Source organism: Dendroctonus ponderosae, unplaced genomic scaffold, assembly GCF_020466585.1.
Source record: "Dendroctonus ponderosae isolate FM_Combo_2020 unplaced genomic scaffold, Dpon_F_20191213v2 Dpon_F_20191213_2, whole genome shotgun sequence".
NCBI classification, from domain to species: Eukaryota; Metazoa; Arthropoda; class Insecta; order Coleoptera; family Curculionidae; genus Dendroctonus; species Dendroctonus ponderosae.
In genome coordinates this window covers 16876702-16888773 of record NW_026018165.1, presented here as the reverse complement: position 1 = coordinate 16888773, position 12072 = coordinate 16876702, and the positions used below count along the sequence as shown (strand labels likewise).

Genomic DNA, 12072 nt, shown 5'->3' with positions numbered 1-12072 from the left:
TAATATAGTTGGATTTAATGAATCAGGCGGAATAAACTGTAACGTTATTATTAATGTTCCGCCGCTTAGACTTTCTCACCTTGTAATTTGCTGTTAAGTTGAACAGTTGCAAATTGCATTCAGAATGGTTTAGATAGATAGATAACCAATTAGCATAGACTGATATTTACGCTAGTGAATAGTAGTGAATAGATAGAAGTGCGCGTAAGTATCGGGCTGTGTTATTTCAATTAACATTCTTAAGCCGGAATGAAGCTAATTTTGCCTGATGGTTTCTTCACATATTTCGCCGCATTTGCAGGTAAATGGAAATCCATTTTTTGTGCCCAATAAAACTATATCTAATTAACAGAAGCTTACAACTCTTAATTGTTAAAATACCTTGATGGATAATAAAACCTACTTTATGCATGTTAACGTAACTATTGTTATCAGCACAGCAGGAAAATGGCACGAATTTTCGAACCATCTATTTCGTATGTGGTAGGTATAATGTCATCTCTCGTTGATCTATTTTAATAATTTCCTTATCTTTCACTTAAAACTTCTGGTTTTTCCGATTTTAATGCTTTTATGCAACTTTAAATGAGCAGAAAGCAACAACAGCGGTTTTTTCGAAAATTTGCAGATAAATAGAGCTTCCGATTTAAAAAATCCGATTTATACTTCCGCAGGAAGACGCTTACGTAAACAGGCAAAACGTTTGATTTTATATTATAGAAAAAAAATTAATGTTTCAGTCAATCTTCTAAGTTACGGTGGAGGTTTAGGATATGGTTGGTCTTCGCCAGCGTTGCCCAAACTGAGCGGCAGAGTGCATCCAGAAGACAATCCACTAAGACATCCGACTTCAGTGCATGAAGAATCATGGATAGCGTCCCTTTTAAGGTAGCATTTAAAGTTTTCCTTTCGCTATTAATGTGGATTTTTCAAGTCGCTTTGATCGGTTTCAGTTTGGGTGCAATGATCAGTCCAATCTTTGCGGAACTATTGTGCGAAAAAATCGGCCGAAAGCGAACGCTTCTGCTGTTTTCGCTGCCCATGCTGATCGGAAACTTTATGATGATTTTTGCGCACAGGGTGTTTCATTTTTATGTCGCCCGATTCCTTATAGGGGTAGGCAACGAACTGACCAAAACGATTTCTTCTAGTTACAAGTAGTTTAACTTTTTCAGCTAACCGAAGGGTGTATTTTTGCAACAATTCCCGTTTACTCTGCGGAAATATCCGAGAAGCACAACCGAGGCACATTAGGCGCTATAATGTTGCTGTTCGTCTCACTAGGACATCTCACTTCAAGTATCGTCGGCCCGAGAGTGTCCATAAGAACTTTGAGTATAATTTCCTTAATGCCTTGCATATTATTCCTGCTGATTTTCGGGCTGCTTGTACCTGAAACGCCCTATTTCTACGTGCTGGTGAATAAGGTGGATGAGGGCAAAAATTGCCTGCGGAAGCTTCGAATGCGAGATGATGTCGATGAAGAAATGGATGATATAGTGAAGGCAGTGATGGAGCTGAGAAGCGCCGAGGATAAAAATGCCCTGAAGGAACTGCTGACTAATAAGTATTCAGTTAAAGCGTTCATTCTAGCGCTGGTTTTAATGCTGCTGCAACAGTTTACTGGGTTGATTTATGTGGTTGATTACACGCAGCATATTTTTGATTTTGCGCGCACTCCGTTATCGGGGGATGTTGCTGTGATTCTGGTCAGCACTGTCCAGGTGCTAAGTATAGCAACTTCCGCTAACATAATCGACCGAGTTAATAGGAAAACGCTCCTTCTTGTATCCCTGATTATAATATTTTTGCTGCAAACCACCATGGGTTCTTTCTTTTATCTGCAGCAGGAAACTTTCGAAGATCTACGCTCAGTTTCCTGGATACCCATCGTTTGCCTCATGCTCTTCATTATGGCCTTCCAAATGGGAATCGGCCCAATTTCCTACATTTTTCCTGCGGAAATTTTGGAGCCAAACGTTAAATCTCTGGGCACCACTCTTGTTATTTCCATCGGGTTACTGGGCGAATTTGGCATCGCCACCTTGTTTCCAATGGTAGCCGTTCGCATCGGTTATTATATTCCGTTTGTTATTTTTGCCTGTTTGTCGGGTTTTGCGGTATTTTTTGTTATGTGGTTCCTACCGGAAACTAGGCAAAAAAGCTTTCTGGAAATCCAGGAAAATATTAGAAATAAGAGTAGCTGATTGATGATAGGTTCATTTCAATTTAATGTTGGTTACATTTAGTACAAAGTTTTTTCGTCAAAGTCGGGCCTTAAAAATGCCTGCTTTGTTAAATCAGGGGATTTACGAAATATGCGTGTGAAATCACGCGTTTTCCTATATAAGTTGATGAATAAAATCAGGTAGAGGTCCCGTGACTAATATACGATTAAGTAGATATAGAGTTTTATTTTTTTTACTCCGATAAATTAGTTGGGTACAGTTTGGGGTTGAGATCAATAATAAACAACAAACCAAACATTATATAAAACAAACATAACTTCTTAGTGCGGAAGCTTAGTTAAACAGACGAAACGTCGACATGTGTGACTAAAAACTTTTGCTTATTAATGATGCCAACCCATATTATGTGTTTAGTTTTGACTAAACACATAATTATTTTATTAGGCGGATATTGAAATTTCTCACTGTTTTAAGAGTATTTTATATATTTTTTAAAATATTATTTAGTTGTATTTGCTTACGCGGATGAATTGTATAGACGGTTTAGTCTTAGTAGGCGAATTGATTTTAAACAAATAGGGGAAGTAAAAACAATTGGAAAAATATGTTTTCGGTTGAATTAAAATCGTGAAAAAAATTGAATGGCAACAGTTGATGAGAATTAATTTCGTGTAACGCACCGCGTATTAATTTATATCGATTCGGCTATTGAACAGTTAATTCATTGGCAATCGAAACCGTAAACTTCCAACTTTCTATTTTATTTGATTCAGCAAACCTTTAAAAAAATTAGCATAAATGTTTCAATTTCAGTTGTGTTTTTTATGTGTTTAGTATACTTTGTCGGAGGAAATAATGAAATGTACTGATATTATTTTTTTGCATAAATCACATATGAGAAACGATGAGACTGTTAATTTTTTAAATGTTGTTACCCCGCAAATGAATAAATGCACCCAAGAACATCCCATTTCGTGGCATCAAGGTCCTGAAGTGTCGTTTTCATATACAAAAAACGACCTTTAAATCTTTCCTATTCGACCCTTATTTAATTAACTTACCCATGCTCTAATCCATCTTCATCTATACCGTTTACCGACGAATCCAATGCGTTCATTAGACTTTACAACCAACAAAATTATCTTCCTACATGAAGTCACGCTGTCGAAATTGTGAAGGAACAATTGCCTACGTCGGATAGGTAAATATCATATCATGTACGGAAGACTCCATCCGTACATGCAGATCACTCAGCCTAAGGAGTAATTTACGATGCAATAAAGCAAACATCGAAACTCCATCACTTAGACAAAACTAACAATCAGAGCAAATATTAATTTTTGGCCAAAGACCGAGAATGTGTAACTGTTTAGCCTTCGGCTTTATTGTTACTACATGCATAATCTATGTCTGATACTTAATTAAACAATGAATTGAATGGCCCAACCGATATAAAAACGGCTTGTGCAAAAATGGTCGTTAAATAAGAATTGCCACATAACTGAAAGTGTTCTGCTCTCGTTTTCATCAAAATTAACAGTTAAGTTCTATCCGAATACCGGTCCATTTGGATTCTAGTCTGTTAGTTAGAAACGGGTGTAGATTTTCCGGAAACCAATATGCCAACCCAAACCCAATCGAAAGGCACCAGCTATTTCATCTACTTTGCAGTTTTTTCAGGTAATTAACATTTTGCTTTATTGGAACGGTGTTGGATAATTGAATTGTTTTCAATGTTAATTGATCAATTTTTGTGTTTTTTAGTCCATTTGCTATTTTTATGAACGCGTATTTTCAATTTTTTGCAAGGTTCAAAGAAATATAGAACAAACCGGAATATAAGCGTTTCAAAAAATTTATCGAAATAATTGAATGGCTAAAGTTACTTTAGCTTTGTTAAATACATTTAGCGAAATGTGTTTTTGGCGAAATAATTCAAGAAAATTATAATATGCGGACACATTCATGCGCTTAAATGAAGCCCTAGAAAAGCAGCATTTTCCAATCGTTTGTTTTCTTTGATGCCAAACCTATGCATTAAAATTGTCAATAACTTTTATAAGACACTTTATTAAGACATTGCATATAAGGAATTCAGTTGTACACAGTTCGTCAGCCGTTACTCTGTATAATCAATATAAAATTGTATCAACTGTTTAAACTATTTGTGATATTTAGGAAAAGTTTTAAATTATTTTCGGCTTTTTCAATAGTAAGTTTTTCAAAAAAACTGATTGGAAAAATACCAACAGTCCAAAAGTGGTACAATTGAAAATTAGCGAAAAATGCTCTTACCTGATGACTCTCCATCTCTCAATCTTCAAAATAACTCTCAAAGTTCCCTCGTAACTGCACATGCAAAGCAATGTCAAAATTATCCGGAGAACGGATGAATCTGACAGCAAACGTCAGAAAGGTCTCAACTTGAGAAATTGCGTTTGTTTCGTCAAAATCGCGCTACCGAACAAAAAAGTAACACAGAACAGTGAAGCAAAACCTGAGCTTTGGGTTGATCTACACTTTTCCACTGAAAAGTGAAAATATCTTACGAATTTTCGAAATCTTGATCGAGCGAACTGCGTTCATTGCGTCCGATCCGTCACTGACTGAATGCAAAATGACATGACAAGATGACTTTGGCTTAAAATGACACTTTGAAAACATGTACATTATTTCGCTCCTGTAAAATATTTTGACTGCAACGTTGCGGTTGGTAGTATATCGAAATATTTTCGGCCAAACGCTGAAAACGGTTGGCGATACTAGTAACCGAAACGTTGTGATAAAACATTTTACATGGGCAAAATAAAGTGCATGTTTATAAGAACAAAACCGTTCAAAATCTCTTACTATTTCAAGATCAAGATTTTTCTGTCTTGACCGAACAAATTGCGCACACGGTTTTTAGCAACAAAACACCATAAATTTACCTTCCAAAGATTGTACTCTAGTATGTTGCTCATTCCAGTCAACCTGATCACATTTTCTGCTGGTGGCTGTTGGTCATGGACATCCCCCATACTGCCCAAGCTCAACAGTCCGGATCCAGCCATCAATCCACTGCCCCGACCAACCACAACCTTTGAAGACTCCTGGATTGCGTCCGTCATGAACTTAGGAGCCATAGTTGGGCCCCTGGCCGGAGGATTCTGCTCAGAGAGGTTCGGGAAGAAGAAGGCGCTCCTGATTCTGGGCTTACCCATTGTCATTTCGCATCTGCTCTGTGCCCTGGCAGTGAACGTGCATTTTTTCCTCGCTGCCAGATTTCTCATTGGAATTGGGGCTGGAACCGTATTTGGAGTCGTTCCTGGATACGTAGGAGACATTGTTGAAGACAGGCAAAGAGGAGTCATGGGCAGCATGCTGGGAGTCTTCAATTGCTTCGGCGTTCTCTTCATGTACTTAGTGGGCCCTTTCGTTTCAGTCCAGCTATTCAGCTTAATTAATCTTATTGCGCCGATTCTCTTCTATATTCTGTTTGGGTTCTTCGTCCCTGAAAGTCCCTATGACTTGGTGAAGCAAGGCAAGGAAGAAAGCGCGGAAATCAGTTTGATGAAACTGAGAGGCCGGGAGGTAGCTGGGGATGTTCAAAAGGAACTAACATACATCACAGAGAGCATCGATAACTCCTCAGGCCAACCGAGCACCATTTGCAGCCTGTTCCAGAACAAGGCTCTGAGGAAAGCGATGTTGATTAGCAACGGGCTCATGTTCTTCCAGCAGTTCTCTGGAATATGCGCCGTCATCGGCTACATGCAGACCATCTTCGAAATGACTGGAAGCTCCATTCCCTCCATCTACTCGGCGATTCTCATTGGCGCTGTCCAGCTGCTCTCTAATATCGCCAGCTCTCAATTGGTGGAAAAGGCCGGCAGGAGGGTGCTCCTGGTAGTCTCCCATCTGTTTTCCGCGGTATCTCTCATCACTTTGGGCGCCTATTTCTTCTTGATGTCGTCCGGGTTCTACGTGGAGGAAATCAGCTGGCTTCCCATCACAAGTCTCATCCTGTTTATTGTGGCCTTCAACCTGGGCCTGGCCAATCTTCCTTGGGTCGTACTGGCTGAATTATTCCCGGCCAATATGAAATCGATCTCCGCCACTTCGACCACATTTTTCAGTTTCACATTGTCGTTCGTTGTTACGATGGGCTTCCCATTCGCTACAGAACTGCTGGGAATGCCTGGAACTTTCTGGACTTTCTCAGCAGTTCTGGTGGCCGGGTTTCTGTTCTGCATTGCTTTGGTGCCGGAAACAAAGGGCAGGACCAGCCAGGAAATACAGAATCTTCTAGAAGGACTGAAAAAATAGGGGAGGTGAGAATTGTGACTACTGAACGTGTACCTGATTTGTTTTGTAATGCTCCACGGGAAAAAATGCCGGTTGGGAGATTGACTGTGGCTGTCCGAGTGTCGGTTGGGATGAAATAAACACCTTGGAAGTCATAGTTTGGGGTTTTTATTGTTCTCCCGCACAATCACTTTTCGCTAAGAATTTTCTGAATTTCTATGGCGCTTTTCCCTTTAGTCTCCACTACAACATAGTGAATGAATATGATGCCCAGAACACAACAAAGGCCGAACAGCCAAAACGACTCGGCCATTCCGAGCAGTTCGCTTAGCACTGGGAAAGCGAAAGTGACTAAGAAAGAGCTTAGGAAGCAAATGGCTGCTACCATTGAGGATGCGGTTGATTTTACGTTGTCTGGAAACACTTCACAGAGCACAGTCCATGTGACTGGGCCAAGGCCCAGGTTGAAGGAAACAATGTAGAGGAGCAGGCAGGAGATGGGCAGCCACCAGAAGTATTCTAGAAGCCTGAACTCGTGCTTGTGGAGGAAAAAGTACAAACCAAGCACCAGAATGGAAGCTGCAGAGCCGATGGCTGAGACCAAGAGAAGAAACTTCCTGCCCAGCTTGTCTATGAAGGAAGATGTGACAAAGACTGTAGCCACTTGAATGACGCCCACTAAAGTCGTGGCAGCTTGTGGAGGAATGCCGTCTCCCGACGCTCTGAATATGTTCTCCATGAATCCAATCACAGCGTTTATTCCAGAAAACTGCTCCAAAATCAACAGTACGGCGGATATCAAAAATGCCCTTTTCAACCCCGTTGATCGGAATATTTCCTTAACACCTCCTTTGGATTCTTTGTGGATTTCCTCAAGTCGCTGCAGATCCGCAATGGCTTCACCTGCCTGCCCCTTTGAGAGCAAATGCAGGTTTCTTAAGGCCGCTTCAGCTTCTTCGAGCCTATTTATTCTTACCAGATACGAAGGGCTGTCTGGGGCGTATAAGGCGAAGAAAATTACAAAAATCTGCAAAGGTAAAAGACACGCCAAGCAGAATATCCGCACGCATAAAACGCTGCCGATTGAAAAAGAGCAAAGAACCCCAAGCGACACAAATAGGCCCTGAATGCAGCTGAATTTCCCTCGGTTGTGGTCTTCAGTAATTTCCCCAGTGTACATGGTTAATACTGTGAAAACACCCCCACTACCCAACCCATATAAAAACCTAAAATTAAAAAAAACCCATAAAAATATTGAATAAAGTCAATGTCTTCAGCCCTACCTGCCCAAATAGTACATTCGCACTTGATCAGTGAAGGCCAGAATAGGCATTCCTGCTACCATAGGGACTGCCACGGTAAGCAGCGTCTTTTTCCGGCCGATTTTATCTGCAAGATGGCCAAATAGAAACGCACCAAAGGCAGCCCCTATACATAAAATAGACGTGATTAAGCTCTCTTGGAACGTATCTATGGAAGTATTTAGGGGGCTGTTTGGTCCATGGAGCTTCGGAAGCACTGGGGAGGTCCATGATAGGCCGATTCCTGCATTCAAAGCCAGCAGATCACCTAAAAGTTTTTATAAGGTTTCATCTTTTTGCGTTTTATTGATTCAATTTTTCACGTTTTTCATCTTTCGGTGTCGTCAGGGCCGACAAAGATTTTAAGCTCATTAGCCTGAGCTGGGTTTAGCCCGAAAATTACTTGTTTTTTTTTTCACCCATGTGAACCCCCCATTTTTTGTGGATACTTCCAACCGAAACTTTGTGCTGAAAGCATTTTATTTGGGCCAAATGAAGTGCGGGTTGCGGTAGTGTTATTTTGAGGCTAAACCTTGTCGGTAGATAAGCGAGTTTCTTGGATAATTCTTGATTGAGACGCAGTTTCGGCTTAATTTCAAATAGATAGAGAAGATTCTTTTGTGGACTTTGCCAAAATTTTGAAAAATTCCGGGATATGATTTGGTCTGGAGAAAAATTTGCAATTTGTATGGTGCTAAAAGGAATTTGCGCGCAATTAGTTTCCAATGGAAAAAAATCATTACTTACGGATTAGAGGCTCAAATGGTACAAAATTAGTTTCATATGTAAACCGAGATTGGTGTTGTCGATTTCCAAAAGTTCCTTTCTACTAGCGCAAGTGGTTGCTCAGAAACATGCTTCAGAAAGGCATGGGACAATACAGACAAACCGCGCAAAGTATCGGAAAACTTTAAAAATTCATTTTGTGGGAGCTGATAACTCGGTGCAATGCGAGTTCCAGTGACAAATAAACTGAAGCTTCCTCTATCTAGACCTAAAACATTCATTCCGTTGTGTTCAGTGGTTGCTCAGAAAAAAGACTTAGACGAGCATGGTGTAAAAGGGGAAAACTGCGCAAGAACTCTCCAAAGTCACAAAGTTCGTTACGTACGAGCCAGAGGTTCAAATGATGCAAAATTTATACCAAAAATAGCGAAGAATATTGCCAAAGCTTCAACATTTCTTATAAAGAAGTTAGTAACTGCGATCAATCGCACTTCAAGTCGTATATAAACTAAACTCTTCTGTATCTGCTGGTAACATCCCTATTCCGGTGCTTTGAGTAGTTGTTCAGAAAAAAGCGGCAGAAGAGCATAGTGTAAAAATCACAAACGGCGCAAAAAAATCGAAAAGTTTAAAAAATCCTTCTGTAAGCACTAGATATTTATATCATTGCAAATTCTAGGCGAGACAACAGCGCCATCATCAGATTTAAAATTCAACACAAACCCATAATTGGGAAACATTAGATTCTTTTTAGGTTTGGCTGAAACCTAAAAAGAATCTAATGTTTCCCAATTATGGGTTTGTGTTGAATTTTAAATCTGATGATGGCGCTGTTTTCTCGCCGAAACGTTATGTGAAATAAACGATATGAACATTTTCATTTCACATTTTGACTGAAACCCAGGAAAGAAAAAATATAATAACAATTACACGCAGTCAGGAAAATAAATGAAAACAAACTTTAAATTAAGCTCAACTATTTTTTGCTTATTTAACTTTAACTAATTCTGTTTAGATCGGTGAAAGACGAAAGATAAAATATGGCAAGGCAAATTCATTTTACTTAATGAAAGATGAAACTTACTAAATATGAAAGCTATTCATGTTTTCTATTAGATGGGCAAACATGATTTTTTGGAGATAAACGTGAAGCGAAGAAGCGCCGCTGCATTTCGAATTTTTGAATCGCTTCGAGGTTACAGCAGTGATTTAACCCCAAACGCAGAAATAAATCTGGCATATAAAAAAATATACGAGCATATTCAAACGTGTAACTTACCTCTTTCGACATTAAAAAAGTGGATACCACTCAACTTACCAATAAGAGCTGCTCTATATAAGTAAAATGAGTTGCCAGAGGTGGGCTCATTCGGCCTCAAGCTTTGATAGTCATTCAATTTTTGTTCGTCGCTCATTGTAGTGGCCGAATAAACGACTTCCTTGCCATTATTGAAATTGCTTAGATCCTTTTTAGTTATATCTATACTAGTATCGTCCGCATTTTGCTTCATTTTAATTTCCCCTATATAAAACTCCTCTGTCGGCTGGAGGTTAAAATAGTCTTAAATAGAAACCTTAGACTTCTTGCAGCAATGGCGCACCTTTCGTAAAACATTTGTACCGCCAAGTTTTTCAAGATTCTTCACCTTAACTAAATTATTACGAAAACACTCAACATACACGTCTAATGAAACTGGCTAATAGATGTATTGTTCTACACTAATCCGTTGGCCAATATTTAACCACATTCAGGTCTATATAAACTATATCTCCGAAACAATTTAAATGGCATTAAGACTGGGGATCTACAAGACAAAGCTTTTGTTTGAAAATTTCTATATATTTATACAAAAACTCACATAACGAAATAGGCACCAAACCAGCAGCACCCTGTTACGAACAGCCAATCAATTATTCTCCCTCTGTAAAATCTTCTGGATTTGCGCCAACGATTTGCCTTTGGTCTCGAACAAAACGAAATAAACGAAAAAGTAGCCGATGAAGCAGAAGAACGCGAACAGCCAGAAGCTGCCGGCCATTCCCAAAATCTCCGATAGCACCGGGAAGATAAACGTGATCAAACAGGCGCTTAGAAACGAAATTGTAGACGACATTGCAGATGCCACGCCTTTGATGTTGGATGGGAAGATCTCTCCCATTACGGTCCATGGAAGCGGGCCCAGCCCAAAGCTGAACACCAGCATATAAATGATCAGGCATAAGATCGGAAGCCAGAAAACCGGTTGCACATCAAAGCCCTTCTGTTTAAGGCAAAAGTAGACTCCCAGGACGGTCATGGAAAGGAAGCAGAAAATGCAGGAAATTAGCAGAAGTTTTTTTCGCCCCATCCTTTCCACCATGAAGATACAGGCTGTGTTGGATAAAACCTGCACAGAACCAGTGATAATTGTGCATGTGTTTGCCGGGATGGTACTTCCAGCTGCTTCATAGATAGTTTTCATGAAAGCCATCAGCGGGTTGATGCCAGCAAATTGCTGCAGAGCCACTAAGCCGAAGGAAATATACAACGCCTTGCGCCCAGATGCAGAAGTGAACAATTCCTTCACTCCTGCTGAGTTTTGCTTCTCCTGTTCAACACCTTCCCTTATTTCCGCCAATTCTAGTCGAATGTCCGAACCGGGTTGTCGCAGTTTTCTTAAGGCGGCATCCGCTTCGTCAAACTTTCCCTGAACCACCAGGTAGTAGGGAGATTCTGGCATGAATATGGTGAAAACGAACAGGAAAATTAGCAGGGGAATTGCACAAGTTATGCTGTAGATCGGAATAGAGAGATGGGGTCCAATGGAGAAGGGGTAGATTATTCCAAGAGTGATCAGGACTCCCATCGCACTGCCGAATTTTCCTCGATTGTGTGCTTGACTGATTTCTGCAACATACATGGGTGCTACTGCAAAGGCACTACCTGATCCAAGTCCAGTGAGAAACCTGGAAAATAAATTATCTGTTTTTTACAAACTTCTTTTTGGGTATTTTGCCTCAAAAATTTTTGAAAACGGAGGAATTTATGAATATTAATTAATGTGACAAAGTTGTAGGTTTATTAAAAGTAGGCGCGTTATTATATTAAAGTTAACATTATAATAAATCTGCGCATATTGATTTATAGTAATAAAGTTTTATGTTAATGTCGTCTGGTAGCTGGAGGGACAAATTGAAATGTCGTAATAAAATCAATAGTTGTGAATCAAGTCAGAGTATTTAAAGAATTTGTGATTTTTTCCCCATTTGTCGTTAAATATAAAATCTGCGTTTAGCTTAAGCTCCTGTAACAGTGAAAATCTACAGCAAAACCGACAACATTAGCGGGTTGTTTAAACGAGGAAATTGAGTGAATATTTATAAAAATCTTCAAGAGCAACAAGTTTCAAAGCTTAAAAACTGCTTGATCATCAAATTGCTAAATGATCTTTGGCAACTTTCAGCTAACGCTATTAGCTAACACTTTTATATTTATTGAATAATTAACCAAGTGGCAGCTCTTTTACATGGGTTTTGGCAAAAATTTGCACCAAATAAGAGAAGTGCCAGGAAAATCGATATCAATTCTT

At 39.5% G+C, this 12072-nt stretch overlaps 5 protein-coding genes across 7 annotated transcripts in view; 2 read left to right on the top strand and 3 right to left on the bottom strand.

The window, feature by feature from the left end:
- LOC109536639 overlaps positions 1 to 4809 on the bottom strand; it is a 30699-nt gene extending 25890 nt beyond the window's left edge. Inside the window, exon 1 of the mRNA XM_019902939.2 lies at positions 4485 to 4809. Coding sequence (XP_019758498.2) covers positions 4485 to 4499 — 15 coding nt within the window. The 5' untranslated portion in view covers positions 4500 to 4809. The remainder of the gene's footprint in view (positions 1 to 4484) is intronic.
- On the top strand, positions 13 to 3094 carry LOC109536644 (facilitated trehalose transporter Tret1). 2 transcript variants are annotated; one of them, XM_019902944.2, is made up of 5 exons: positions 13 to 301; positions 436 to 483; positions 741 to 888; positions 954 to 1116; positions 1176 to 3094. In XM_019902944.2, exons 1-5 carry the CDS (start codon positions 250 to 252, stop codon positions 2205 to 2207), a joined length of 1443 nt encoding a protein of 480 aa, XP_019758503.1. In that variant the 5' UTR covers positions 13 to 249; the 3' UTR covers positions 2208 to 3094. The 2 variants fall into 2 exon arrangements, with proteins under 2 accessions (XP_019758503.1, XP_019758504.1); XM_019902945.2 differs by lacking the exon at positions 436 to 483.
- Positions 3652 to 6633, top strand: LOC109536645 (facilitated trehalose transporter Tret1-2 homolog). Its single transcript, XM_019902946.2, has 2 exons — positions 3652 to 3869; positions 5158 to 6633. The coding sequence occupies exons 1-2, from the start codon at positions 3809 to 3811 to the stop codon at positions 6495 to 6497; spliced, it is 1401 nt and encodes a 466-aa protein (XP_019758505.1). The 5' UTR covers positions 3652 to 3808; the 3' UTR covers positions 6498 to 6633.
- Positions 6629 to 10252, bottom strand: LOC109536642 (facilitated trehalose transporter Tret1). Of its 2 annotated transcripts, none has more exons than XM_019902942.2 (4): positions 10078 to 10252; positions 9822 to 10025; positions 7760 to 8045; positions 6629 to 7702 (listed from the first exon to the last, which is right to left on the bottom strand). In XM_019902942.2, the coding sequence occupies exons 2-4, from the start codon at positions 10012 to 10014 to the stop codon at positions 6664 to 6666; spliced, it is 1518 nt and encodes a 505-aa protein (XP_019758501.2). In that variant the 5' UTR covers positions 10015 to 10025; positions 10078 to 10252; the 3' UTR covers positions 6629 to 6663. The 2 variants fall into 2 exon arrangements, with proteins under 2 accessions (XP_019758501.2, XP_048519538.1); XM_048663581.1 differs by having other exon boundaries at positions 9822 to 10047; positions 10105 to 10252.
- A 70-nt stretch (positions 10253 to 10322) lies between these two features.
- Positions 10323 to 12072, bottom strand: part of LOC109536643 (facilitated trehalose transporter Tret1-2 homolog) — a 6836-nt gene continuing 5086 nt past the window's right edge. The window contains exon 3 of the mRNA XM_048664311.1: positions 10323 to 11449. Within this exon, the coding sequence (XP_048520268.1) occupies positions 10411 to 11449 (1039 nt within the window). The 3' untranslated portion in view covers positions 10323 to 10410. The remainder of the gene's footprint in view (positions 11450 to 12072) is intronic.